This window comes from Pelodiscus sinensis, chromosome 19 (genome assembly GCF_052426305.1).
Source record: "Pelodiscus sinensis isolate ZL-2025 chromosome 19, ASM5242630v1, whole genome shotgun sequence".
Classification (NCBI taxonomy): domain Eukaryota; kingdom Metazoa; phylum Chordata; order Testudines; family Trionychidae; genus Pelodiscus; species Pelodiscus sinensis.
The window spans coordinates 8,065,874-8,079,251 of record NC_143070.1 but is presented as its reverse complement, the minus strand read 5'-3'; the positions used below and the strand labels follow the sequence as shown (position 1 = coordinate 8,079,251).

General features: G+C 51.5%; 1 protein-coding gene across 1 annotated transcript; it reads right to left on the bottom strand.

Annotated features, from left to right (window-relative positions):
- Positions 1 to 713: 713 nt before the first annotated feature.
- On the bottom strand, positions 714 to 6,337 carry LOC112545944 (zinc finger protein 724-like). The gene is given in 5 exon segments (XM_089770867.1): positions 714 to 2,207; positions 2,209 to 2,896; positions 3,597 to 3,710; positions 4,345 to 4,471; positions 6,310 to 6,337. Coding segments are annotated over 4 exon segments (1,098 nt in total). The 5' UTR covers positions 6,310 to 6,337; the 3' UTR covers positions 714 to 2,038.
- Positions 6,338 to 13,378: the final 7,041 nt, after the last annotated feature.

The following is a 13,378-nucleotide window of genomic DNA, read 5'->3' as shown; positions in this document are numbered from 1 at the left end:
GCGGGCCAGAGAGCATGGGGGTGGCGGAGCCACTGCCTGTCCCCAGTATCACCGCCTGCACCAGATCTTGGGGGACAAAGGGGCCACTCCCCTGCTGTCCCAGGTAGACATAGCAGTGGCCACCCCAGTGGTCCAACCCAGGCCACCGAAGGATGAGGAGGAGGGAGACCGTCCTCGGATGAGGAGAAGGAGGTGGCAGAGGACAGCAGCCAGACCTCACCATCCTGGCCCAGCAGCAGTCAGGATGTGTCCCGGGCATCCTCCAAAGCTGGCGAGGGATTGTCTGGTGAGTGCAGTGGCTACCATTTGCAGTGTGCTGGGGGGGCGGGGAGAGGTAGCAGCACATGGCACGTGCAACCTCATGCAGCTAGGGTTGCCAGGATAGTCCAGTCTGAGCTTTCTGTTCAGGAAACAAATTGAGAGGATATAAATGAGAAAATATACGTCTGGTATTTTTTAACTAAGATGTAACGTAGACTACCATGTAATATCAAGTGTGTCTAGTACTTTTGTTGAAACCATCCAGCAACCCTACATGCAGCCAGACCAAGTGGCACAGAGAATTTGCATAGCTCAAATTGTGGAGCTTATTTCAAGCTATGGGTGCAGTGTAGACACATCCTCTCTCTCCAGTTAGTAATGAAGTGAGAATATACATTAAAATTATAAGACCAATCAGTCTCCCTCAAGTGACTTGCCACAAGATGTCAAAATACGTTAATGTTAGAGCTGAGTCACTCTAATATTTATTTACTTTTCTTTCTTTTATATAGGAATTAGATACAGTGCTCCTGTCAGCCAACTACTAAGTTGTCTGCCAAAAAAGTAGAGATTCCAATGTCCAAGTAGCCCCTGGATAGAGATATGCGTGAGGGAAGGGCAGATGGATGTGGTTCCCCCCGCCTCGCATTTGGTGCTTGGCTTGTACTGAGCATGCTCAATAACACTGCTGAAGCCTCTGAGTCCGTTCCCCTCATACTCTCACTCTTCCTCCTCCCATCATGACATGCACAGGTTGCCCCACCACCAAAATCTGATATGGTGCCCCTCAATTTGGGCTTTGGCTTGGGCCCTCATGAGGTCTAACACCAGGGCTGTGTCTACACTGGGCCACTTATTCCGGAAAAGCAGCCGCTTTTCCAGAATAACTTGCCAGCTGTCTACACTGGCCCCTTGAATTTCCGGAAAAGCACTGACGATCTACTGTAAGAAATCAGCTGCTTTTCCGGAAATACTATGCTGCTCCAGTTCGGGCAAAAGTCCTTTTTCTGGAAAACTGTTCCGGAAAAGGGCCAGTGTAGACAGCCCAATAGTCTTTTCCGCAAAAAAGCCCCAATCACGAAAATGACGATCGGGGCTTTTGTGCGGAAAAGCGCGTCTACATTGGCCACAGATGCTTTTCCAGAAAACGTGCTTTTCCGGAAAAGCATCCTGCCAATGTAGACGCTCATCCTGCCAATGTAGACTGTTGTGTTTTAAGCATTTCCGGAAATTCATGCCAGTGTAGATGTAGGCCTGGTCTAGTGACCCCATTAAAATGGGGTTACTACTCACTTTGTGTCCCAACCAAGACTATAAGACCCATTGACTTAGACTAGAAAAAGACAGAGCGTCCCTGATCACCTTCAAGTCAGCTACTGCTGGAATCCTGCCCAGATATGGGCCGAAGGAGACCTGGGAGCCACTTGCCACCAGTGTGTGTGGGAATGAGGAAATTGAGTTTTGCTAAGGCCAGTCCCAGCCAGGGCACTGAAAGCTTTACTCCCATGTGGAGCAGTCTCTGATGGCCAATGTAGTGTTAGCACAGAGTAAAGCATTTTCTATGCTGAGGGTATGTGAAAGGCTCTTCCCCATGTGGATTTCCTGGTGACTGATGTGCAGGATTGGGAGTCAGAGAACTCAGACTGTCTCTTCCTGCAGTTACTGAAGGCTTTCCCACAATCCAAGCAGGTCTGGGCTCTCTTCAGTGTGTGGTTTGTGTCACGTGAATCAAGATTTTGATCTTTACATGAAGTTTTTTCCACTGTCCAGGCATTTATTAATTCTGTCCCATATGGACTCTCGGATGTTTAGGAAAGTAGGAGCAGCTGGAACTAAAGCTTTCCCCGTCATCCAGGGATTTACGTGGTTTCTCGCCCGTGTGTGTTCTCTGATGTGTAATGGGTTTTGATCCATCACTGAACCTTTTCCTACACTCAAGGCACTTCTAGGCTCTCTCCTGTGTGCAGTCGCCGATGTCTATTAAGACTTGAGCTACGATTGAAGCTTTTCCCACACTCAAGGCATGCATATGGTCTCTCTCCTGTGTGCACTCTCTGATGTGCAATAAGATTCCCTCTCACATTGAAGCTTTTCCCACAATCCAAGCATTTATAGGGTCTTTCTCCGCTATGTAGTCTCTGATGTATAATCAGATGTGAACTCATACTGAAGCTTTTCCCACAGTCCAAGCATGCATAGGGCCTCTCCCCTGTGTGCACTCTGTGGTGTGTAGTAAGACTTGAGCTCTGTATATAGCTTTTCCCACACTCATGGCATTTATACGGTCTCTCCCCCGTGTGTATTCTCCTGTGCTTAATAAGGTACGAGTGGTAACTGAAGCTGTTCCCACAGTCCAAGCACTTATAGGGTTTCTTTTCATTGTGATTTGTCCACTCCACTGTGGTTTCTTTGGGATCTTTGCCTCCTCCACTACAGCCAATTGATTCATACACTGTCTTCCTTGTGCGGCCTCCCAGCTTCCTCCCTGACATGTGCTCATCACTCCAGACTTTGCTCTGTTCCAAGGAATGGGGAACACACTGTTCAGCTCTTCTCAAAAAGGTCCTCTGCAGTGTTTTAGGACCTTCCTGCTGAGGTTTATCCTCCTCGTTCTCACTCACAGTCTCAGCACCTGCTGGGGAAAGAATAAATCCAGGCAGAAGTCAGTTCCTGGGTTGTACAAAGGACAAGAAAGGAAAAAGCAAAGAGGGAAAACACAATAGTCACTGCTGGGGAGACTAAGGAATTGGACACTGCCACCACATGCCGTCCAAAAAGTCCCAGGGCAGTGAAGACAAGGAGAAAACTCCTGACAGCAAACAGGAGGGCTACGTCTACACTGCAGACTTCTTGTGCAAGAACTGTTTTGTGCAAGAGTTCTATTGCCACGTGCTTTTGCGCAAGAGCATCCATGACAGTGTAGACGCTCTCTTCCACAAGAAAACTGATGGCCATTTTAGGCATAGGGGTTTCTTGTGCAAGAGCTATTACACAAGAGGGCTTATTCCTCGTGGGGAGAAGAATAACTCTTGCACAAGAAGCCCTCTCTTCTGATGCTTTACTGTAAATTTACTTGTGCAAGAACATGCATGCAATGTAGACGTGCCACAAGTTTTTGCACAAGAACACCTGTTCTTGCACAAAAAGCCTGCAGTGGAGACATAGCCAAAGAGCAGGAAGCTATGAGCGATATCTGCTGGGATGACATAGCAAGTACTGATCACAGCCTGACCTGGGTGAGAGGAGGCAGAGCTGAGGGGGCTCAGACCACATGCTGGGGATTTTAAACTTTTTTCTCCATTTGTCAGACACTTTCTGTGTCACTGACTCCTCACCTGTGCTGGAGCCTTTTGGGATCTTGCTTTCCTCGGAGGCCTGGAGATCTGGAACCCACGGCTCTTCCCCTGCTTCCAGCCGGGCAATCAGTGCAGGTTTGGGAATGGGGAGTCCTGTTCAGGGGATGAAATCAGGCCTGAGACAAGGGCACTGTGGACTGGGGCTCTATTTCTCACAAAGGACACAGCTGGAGTTTAAACTCACCCCATGACTTTTCTGAGGGTTGTAGGAGAGCAGATGTCTGTGGTGGTGAGGGGGGGACGGGACTGTCAGGATCTGTGGGCTCTGGGGAACTTGCTGAGACACATACAGCTCTGGTGTTAAACCCCTGCCTATGTCTGAACCCCTAAAGCCCACTCCATAGAAAGAGCCAGTCCCATGAAGGAAGGCGCACAGAGGCTCTGGATGCGAGTGAGAATTGATGCACAGAGGGTAACACAATATTTCTGCTCCCATGACAGCTGGAGGGATGGGGATGAATTAGCCCATGGCTCCCATAACCTGCTATGGAGCTGAATAGCTCTCTGAGACTGGCCCCGAAAACTGGGGAGATGGGGATGAATTAGCATGTCCCCTAGGTGTCTGACTCCCCCGTTCCCCAGAAGAGGGCATGGCTATGAAAGTGTCTCTCATATGGGGGCTGTGTCGCCCACCCCCCTCTGTCATGTAACTGACTCGGAAGAACCTGACAAGATGCAGAAATGCCGGCCCCAGGGCTTTGCTAGCTGAGGGAACAGGAATCCTTACCCAGCGAGGCCACAGTCTCATAGTTCTCCTGCATGACGTCCCTGTAGAGGGCTCTCTGAGCGGGGTCCAGCAGCGCCCCCTGCCCCACGGTGAAATACACAGCCACCTCCTCGAAGGTCACCCACATCTGAAACAACAGGGGTCCCCCATTCAGTGCCTGCCGCCCCAGCCAAAATCCCACTTGTCAGGGGAGAAGACACACAGAAACAGGGCAGCTCTGGGAGGGGCAGAGGAGCAGAATCTCATCCCCTCCACCCTCCTCAGAGCGGCCAGAAGGCTCCAGGGAGCAGAGGGAAGGGGAGCGCTCCTCGTGCCTCCCAGCAGACAGAGCTGGGCAGGGTCTTCTCAGTCACCCACCTGCCAGCCACAAGCTGATATGGGGAGCAGAGCTCTGGGCAGGGAACAGGGGCAGGAATCCCAGCACCTCCCCTTTGTATCTCAGCCCAGCCTCTGGTGGCGGGTTCAGGATCCAGTTACCCCCCTTTAGACAAGGCTCATGCGCCAAGCTCCCTTCCCCACTGAAAGGGCCCCCAGCCGCCTCCCAGCACCACCTGATACCCACATTCACCCCCACCCTGCCCAGGCACACGCCCCTCTCGCAGGGAAATCTGGGTCCCGGGCAGCAACAGGGCGCAGGGTGGGGGACGGGCCGGAGACATTTGCCTTGTAAATTCTGAGCCCCCTAAGTCACCTGCCCCCTGCTTGGGTCACCAGCTCGGGGGGGGGGGAGATGCCCCCTCCTGCTGCTGGGCCCCTCCCCCACCCCACAGCCTGGGGGAGCTGCCAGTGTCTCCCCCCCAGGCTGCGCTTCCCCCATGTTCCCCTCCAGCCCCCCCACAGCCAGTTTGCTCCCCCCCCCCACAGTGTCCCCCCCCAGGCTGCGCTTCCCCCATGTTTCCCTCCAGCCCCCCCCCCCCACAGCCACTTTGCTCCCCCCCCACAGTGTCCTCCCCCCAGGCTGCACTTCCCCCATGTTTCCCTCCAGCCCCCCACAGCCACTTTGCTCCCCCCCCCAGTGTCTCCCCCCCAGGCTGCGCTTCCCCCATGTTCCCCTCCAGCCCCCCCACAGCCACTTTGCTCCCCCCACGGTGTCCCCCCCAGGCTGCGCTTCCCCCATGTTCCCCTCCAGCCCCCCCACAGCCACTTTGCTCCCCCCCCCCACGGTGTCCCCCCCAGGCTGCGCTTCCCCCATGTTCCCCTCCAGCCCCCCCACAGCCAGTTTGCTCCCCCCCCCACAGTGTCCCCCCCAGGCTGCGCTTCCCCCATGTTTCCCTCCAGCCCCCCCCCCCACAGCCACTTTGCTCCCCCCCCACAGTGTCCTCCCCCCAGGCTGCACTTCCCCCATGTTTCCCTCCAGCCCCCCCACAGCCACTTTGCTCCCCCCCCCACAGTGTCTCCCCCCCAGGCTGCGCTTCCCCCATGTTCCCCTCCAGCCCCCCCCACAGCCACTTTGCTCCCCCCCCAGTGTCCCCCCCAGGATGCGCTTCCCCCATGTTTCCCTCCAGCCCCCCCACAGCCACTTTGCTCCCCCCCCACAGTGTCCCCCCCAGGCTGCGCTTCCCCCATGTTTCCCTCCAGCCCCCCCCCCACAGCCACTTTGCTCCCCCCCCACAGTGCCCCCCCATCCTGGCTCGCGCAGCCCCGCCCCCTCCAGTGCCCCGCCCCTGCAAGGCCTGGGGGGGGGGGGCGGGACTCACCTTCGCCCCGCGCGAGGGAGGGGCCGCCTGGGGGCGGGGCTCGGAGCCCAGCCAGGGGGCGGGGCTGGGGCTCTGCGCGGGGAGAGTCTCTGGGGCGCAGCGGGAAGGGCCCCGCGCCGGAAGCCTGGTTTGCGCAGAGCCCGCTGGGCGGGGGCGTGGCCAGGCAGCTCCCGGTCTGAGCTAAGCCCTGGCGCTGGCTGACGACGGGAGTCACTGACCCAGTGCGCACGCGCAGTTTGATCACCCCCCCCCCAATCCCATTCCTCACCGATCCGGTCGAGTTTTCAGGACGTCCCCCCCCCCCCGCTCCGTCTGTCACTCCCTGCCCCTGATTAAGCTCCGCCCACCCCTCTGCGATTGGCCCCTGGGCGTAGCCTGCAGCCGCTTCTGAGTCGGCAATACACCCCCCCCCCTCCCTCCGCCGTCACTGCGCATGAGCCCGGCGCTCTCAGGACCGAATTCTGAGAGAGCCGTTTGTGCCGTTACTCGCTCTGCCTCTGCTTCCGTTTCCGGGAAGGGGGGGGGGTTTGGCGGGGTAGCGGAAGTGCGGGTGGGGGCGGGGCAGGTGACGTGTCAGCTCTGGGGGGGCGTTAAAGGGGGGGGTTAGGCCGGGGCAGTAAATCGCTGGGGGGGTGGGGGGGGGGTTTTCCCCTGGAACCCAAATCACTGGCTGCGGGGGGGAGGGGAGGGGTGTTGGAAACGCTCCTGCCCCGCGGGGCGGGGCACGTGGGGAACAATGGTAGGGGGCGGGGTTTTCTGCGCGAGACACAGCGCGGGGGGCGGGGCGGGGCGGAGCGGCGCGAGACACAGCGCGGGGGGGGGGGCGGAGCGGAGCGGGCACGTGACGGCAAGTGACTGACGGGTCGAGGGGCCGATGGAATCCTGCTGACCCGCCTGGCCGAGGGGGCTCCAGCTGCGCTGGGCACGTGCCCGCCCCAGCTGCTCGTCCTGCATCGCACGTGCAGCTCCGCCCCCCCCTCCTTGCACTGGCTCCTGCTTCTCCCCCGCCGCGCCCTTGCTGCCTGGGGGGGGCTAGTCGCTTCCATTCCCCACTCTACACCCAACCCCCGGGCACAGCGCCTCAGTGCATAAGGCAGGAGCGTGACCCAGGTGCAAGAGAAGAATAAGGCTGAGAAGTATTTGTTCGGTTTGAGGACAGAGACTTTGCATCCTTTGAGCGGTCACGCTGCCACTCCGGCGATAACGCTTTAACTTTCCGAATCCCAGGCTGCCTCTACGCTGGCGCGATCTTGCACCAAAGCGGCCGCTCGTCTGCAAAAACTTGCTGCCTGTCTACACTGGCCGTGTGTTTTCACACAAGTAAACTGACATTCTGCTGTATAAAATCAGGGCTTCTTGCGCAAGAACTATGATGCTCCTGCTCAGGAATAAGCCCTTTTGCGCAACTGTTCTTGCGCAAGAGGCCAGTGTAGACAGGCAACATGAATTTATTGTGCAAGAAAGCCCTATGGTTAAATTGGCCATCAGAGCTTTCTTGTGCAAGAGAGCGTCTACACTGGCATGGATGATCTTCTGCAAAAGCGCATGCCAGTGTAGACGCTCTCTTCTGGAAGAGTTTTTGCACAAGAACTCTTCCGCAAAAGAGTTCTTGTGGAAGAAACTGCCAGTGTAGACGTAACCCTAGTGTCTGCTGACATTCGTTGTTGTCTGACTCGCTCGTGGCCTATTCCCCCCCCTCATTTCCTGCCAATCTGAAAAGTCAGATTGGTAACAAGGAAACAGAAATGCCCAAACCCACGTTTTTGTGCCATTGTGAAAAGTTAACTCAAGAATTACAGAAAAAAAAAAGTTTTGATCAAGCAGTGCCGCTACGAGAAGCCCTGTGGCACCTTATAGACTAACAGATAAGGTGTCACTGGACTCCTCGTCGCTTTTGCAGATTCAGACTAACATGGCTACCCCTCAGATATCTATACCTATGTACATCAATTAATCCTGCCAGGCATGGCTGTCCCTACGTAGCTATAGACTGCCCCTTCAGTGCCTTCCGACGGGGGGGGGGGGGAGGGACACTCCCGCGAAGGGACACCACAGGCACATGTGCACAGCACCCTGCTGGTTGGAACGTTCCTGAGGGTGCTCACAACTCCATGCACGGGCCAGGGCCAGGCCCAGAAGGGACATGTGTTACTGCTGCTGCAGGCCCAGACAGAGCCCAGCAGCCTGACCTAGATGCTTGGCGCAGCCACTGCTTCTGCTTTGCCCTTTGCTTGGGCTTTGTTCATTACCCTCCGCAGCGTGTGACTGGCTCCTAAGTGCACCAGCTGCTCTGAACAACTGCCCTGTGCTGCACCAGCACAGATTTGGCTTTCAAGCCCAATGGCTGTTCATCACCCAAAGAATGCCTGTTGCATTGTCATGCTGTCAAGAGGCTGCCACAGCCTGCTAGAAATCTATCAAAGCTCTCTAGGGCCTGACCCTGTCATCTCATCTGTTTACACTTGGTCAGGGACAGCTTCAATTGCAAGACTGAAGACTCCATCTTCAGTCTGGATTATGCTGTGAATCCTATGAAAAAATTGGAATAATGTCTGTCTATAGGCTGCCTGCTTGGACTGTAACCTAGGGAATTGATTCTGGAAGAACTTTTTGCAACTCAGCAGCTCTCTAGCTCTTCATTTCTATACGTGTAATGGTCTTTATCTACAACACTCTGTGTGTTCTTAATCTGAGTTAAGTGAATAAGATTTGGATGTGTGTATGTGGGCGAGATCTGAGATATTCACTGACCTAGTGGGTAACACATCTGGCCCAGAGCTGGATAGCTTTAAGGGAGCTGTGCTTTGCCTCTCTGTAACCAGTAGGCTGTGACTAGACTGGCAAGTTTTTCCGCAAAATCATCTGCTTTTGCGGAAAAACTTGCCAGCTGTCTACACTGGCCGCCTGAATTTCCGGAAAAGCACTGACAATCTCATGTAAGATCGTCAGTGCTTTTACGGAAATACTATGCTGCTCCCGTTCGGGCAAAAGTCTTTTTCTAAAAGACTTTAGCGCAAAAGGGCCAGTGTAGATAGCACAGTACTGTTTTCTGCAAAAAAGCCCCGATCGCAAAAATGGCAATTGGGGCTTTTTTGCGGAAAAGCGCGTCTAGATTGGGCACGGACGCTTTTCCGCAAAAAGTACTTTTGCGGAAAAGCATCCTGCCAATCTAGATGCGCTTTTCCGAAAATGCTTTTAACGGAAAACTTTTCTGTTAAAAGCATTTTCGGAATATCATGCCAGTGTAGACGTAGCCATAGGGTATTGAAGAAGCTGCTTTGTTGCTGGCTTGGTGAATCGAATTATTTGAATAAGAACCAGTCTGCCCCATTCTTTCATACTTTGCCCTCCTTTACCTGATGTGCAGAGAGGAGACTTCAGCAACTTGCCTAGAGTGGAGGAAAATCCTCCCCTTCCATGCAGTCGCTATGGGTACAGCTACACTGCATTCCTCTTTCGAGAGAGGAATGCAAATGCAGGCGAGCAAAATTGCAAATGAAGCGCAGATTTGAATTTCCCGTGCTTCATTTGCATAATCGTGGCCAGCTGCTTTTTCAAAATAGAATCACAGAACCATAGAGCTGAAAGAGACTTCAGAAGGTCATCAAGTCCAGCCCCCTTCCCTAGGCAGGACCAATCCCAACTAAATCAACCCAGCTGAGACAAACACCTCTAGGGATGGAGACTCCACTACTTCCCTAGGTAACCCATTCCAGTGCTTCACCACCCTCCTAGTGAAATAGTTTTTCCTAATATCCAACCTGGACCTCTCCCACCGCAACTTGAGACCATTGTTCCTTGTTCTGCCATCCGTCACTACATCCGTTACGCCTTATAAAATGAGGTTTAAGGGTTATTTCAAAAGAAGGTTTTTTTCTTGAAATACCCTATTTCGAAAAAGAAAACGCTGTGTAGATGGGGTTATTTCAAAAATGCCCGAACGCGATTATGCAAATGAAGCATGGGAAATTCAAATCCATGCTTCATTTGCAGTTTCGCTTACCTGCATTTGCATTCCTCTCTCGAAAGAGGAATGCAGTGTAGACATACCCTATGTGCTCAGGGACTGACTGCGCTCCAGAGATTTGCACAGACAGTTCCTTGCTGATGCAAGCTTTGCCCAGAAGTGGGAGACAGCTCCGCAGCAGCAGGCAGTACCCAGGCTGCGAGCTCCATAATTATGTAATCAGAGGAACAGCCCTGCGACAGTGCAGAACTTTCCTGGCTCACACACTGTCCTGGTGGACCGGGCTGGTGACAGGATCTGAGTCCTCATTCCTGCTCTCTTTGCCCAGAGCCTGCCTGACCTGCAGGGCAAACATTGGAGCAAACAGGAAGTATCTGATGTCAAGACAGAAAGGCTATATATACACAGCAACATTATTTCAAAATAACTTAGTCCGCATCTATACAGCGGGTAGTTTTTTTGAAATAATGTCAAAATACTGTCAAGCTGGAGAACTTCTTATTCTGACTCCTGTAACCCTCATTTTATGAGTAAGGGAAATCTGAGGAAGAGTGCTCTATTTTGAAATAAGTGCTATGTAAACAGCACCAAAACTCAAAATAAGCTATTTTGAAATAAGAGCTCAATTTGACACAGCTCAATTTGCGTAGCTTTTTTTAAGTTAAGCCCTGCTGTATAGATGCACCCACAGGGATCAGAAGGATCCTTGTGTTTCAGCATGATCACACTTGCTCTTAGGAGTAATTAGAATACAGATTGTGTTATAAAGAAAATATGATGAACAGGGCTTGACAAAAAGGAGCTACCGGCTGAAATCTACTTGCCACGGGTGAGTAGAAACAGCGATTTATCAAGCCCCGATGATGAATGAATTAAAAGTTTGTACTAATAGAAGCTTTGTATTAGGAATTATATTGATACCTTTCGTATCCCTTTTCCCATGTGTGAAATGATTGTATAGTTCCTGGGGAGGGGGAGTGAATGGAATGTGAGTGTTTGGAGAGAAAACAACTTGTAAGCCCAATAGTTTCAGAGTCCAGATTGTGGAAGAAGGGAGGTGAGGGGGGAGGCTGGAAAACTCAGAGGCGTCAAGGTACCATAAATTAGGCACAATACAAAGCAGATCAATGGAGGACATATGGACGGCCTTGGAGTGTTAAGAAACAAGCGCTGTTACAAACAAGACAGCCTTGAAATAACACTGGGAAGGAGACACCAACATACTTATGTCAGAGTAAAGAGTAACTCCCAGATAAACAGATATTAAGCAGAATGGGAGAAAAGTCCTATAAAAGACGGAGCATCTTGCATGAATCTCTGGGTCTCGTCTTGTCAACATCAGGTCATCAGTCCAGACCGAGAGAAGACCTCACTCCTCCCCCTCACATTTAACTTGACTTACTAGCCAAGCAATGTGAGCAACAGACTAGTAACTTTAAGCAACGACAAGATTTTGTGTGTGGGGGGGGGGGGAGGGACTTGGCTTATAAAGCATATGCTAACTGTTTTTTTACTATAGTCTCAATAAATGTGGCATATTGCCTTTTCCCCTGAAAAGATCCTGTGTGCTACTTATAAGCATAATAGTGGAAGAGTGAAAGGGTAACCCCTCTAACAGATTCCTGGGGGCTCAACTTTGTCACCATGTAGGATAAAGGCAAGGGTTTCCCTGCTCTGGGATGCTGTATCCATGTTAGAAGCTTCCTTAACCCACTGGAATTGTCAAGAGCAATCATGACACGCCAACCTGACAACTTCCTTTGACAGGGTAATAAGTCTCATGGACAGGGGAGAAGCCATAGATGTGGTGTATCTAGATTTTAGTAAAGCACTTGATAGTCTCCCATTAAGGGAACATCTACACAGCATGCTTATTTCAAAATAAGCTACAGTGAAACCTTTGTTATCCGGCACTCTGTTAACCAGAAAACTTTGTTAAACAGCATTGCCCCCAGCCACAATGCTGTCACATCTTCAGGCGCACAGGCTTGGTTGTTTTACCATGATTGACTTAGCAATTTTTTATTTAAGAAGTACTAATCATCTTTAACTCAAAATAGAAATGTGAGACCAACTGCCTCACACTTCAAAACTACCAATATTAAAAAGTTGAGTTTTATTTACTATTATTGTCCATTGGTTTTTCCTACGTTGATGGGACCCTCAGATAACCAGAGTTTTTAGATAACTGGAACGCCCTAATCCCCGAGCATGCCAGATAACACAGGTTTTACTGTATTTCGAAAAAAAAAATTAAAAATAGCTTATTTCAAAATAGCACGTCCACGCTACAGGGAAGTCTTAAAATTAGTCCGAGGCAGGCTCTTCTAATGTGAATGTGCTATCTTGATTTAGAGCCCCAGGAAGCACTAGGGAATAATTACTTTCAATGACCCGAGGGAGGAGCTATTATGAAATAGCAGTGGAGCCTCCGCACTACTGCTATTCCAAAATAGCTATTTTAAAAGAGGCGGTATTCCTCGTGTAATGAGGTTTACAGATTTTTAAATAGGCCATTCGTTATTTCAAATTTATTTCAAAATAACAGAATTGCTGTGCAGAAGCTTGCATTGTTATTTCTAAATAATGCTGCTGTGTAGACGCACCGTAACAAATTGGAGAAATACAATCTAGATGGAGATACTGTGAGGTTGCATAACTGGTTGGAGAGTAGGTGGTTAAACACTGGAATAAATTGCTTCTGGAGAGTGTGGAATCTCCCTCCATCACTGGAGATATTTAAGAGCAGGTTAGACAAACATCTGTCAGGGATAGTCTAGATGATGCTTGGTCTCTCGAGGTCCCTTCCAGTTCTATGATTCTATGACTCCATACAGCTCAAAGTAAGGGCCATTTAATAAAAGAGCAATAAATTTAAGAAAATAAGGGAAAATGAGAAAGGTTAAAAGAACACATACAGCCCTGCTCTGTGGCATGGGGACATCACACCCACCCACCTCTGCAATGTATGGCAAATTCAGTCTGTTCTTCATGTGTCCCGGGACTTCCTCCCAGTCCTCGGCCCTGTTGCAAGTGGACAATTGCTCTGGTAGTGCCCACAGGCTTTCAGGTGCTAGGAGATAGGAACCTTTTCCCCAGTGGTGATCTGGGGATCTGGGTGATCTGGGGATCCCTTTTCCCCCCTCCAAGGCTACCTCTACACTATGATCCTCGTCCGCAAGAGAAAATGCAAATGGAGCGCTCATTTGCATATGTCACACTCTCATGTGCATTTCCTCTTCCTTTCCCTTTTGCGCAAGAGGTTTTTGTGCAAAAAAGTGCTGTGTAGACCCCTTTTGTGCAAGAGCCGTTCTTCCTCAAAACAATGCTCCCAGCACTGTCCTGCTGCCTGGCTGCTACTGTCTCTCTC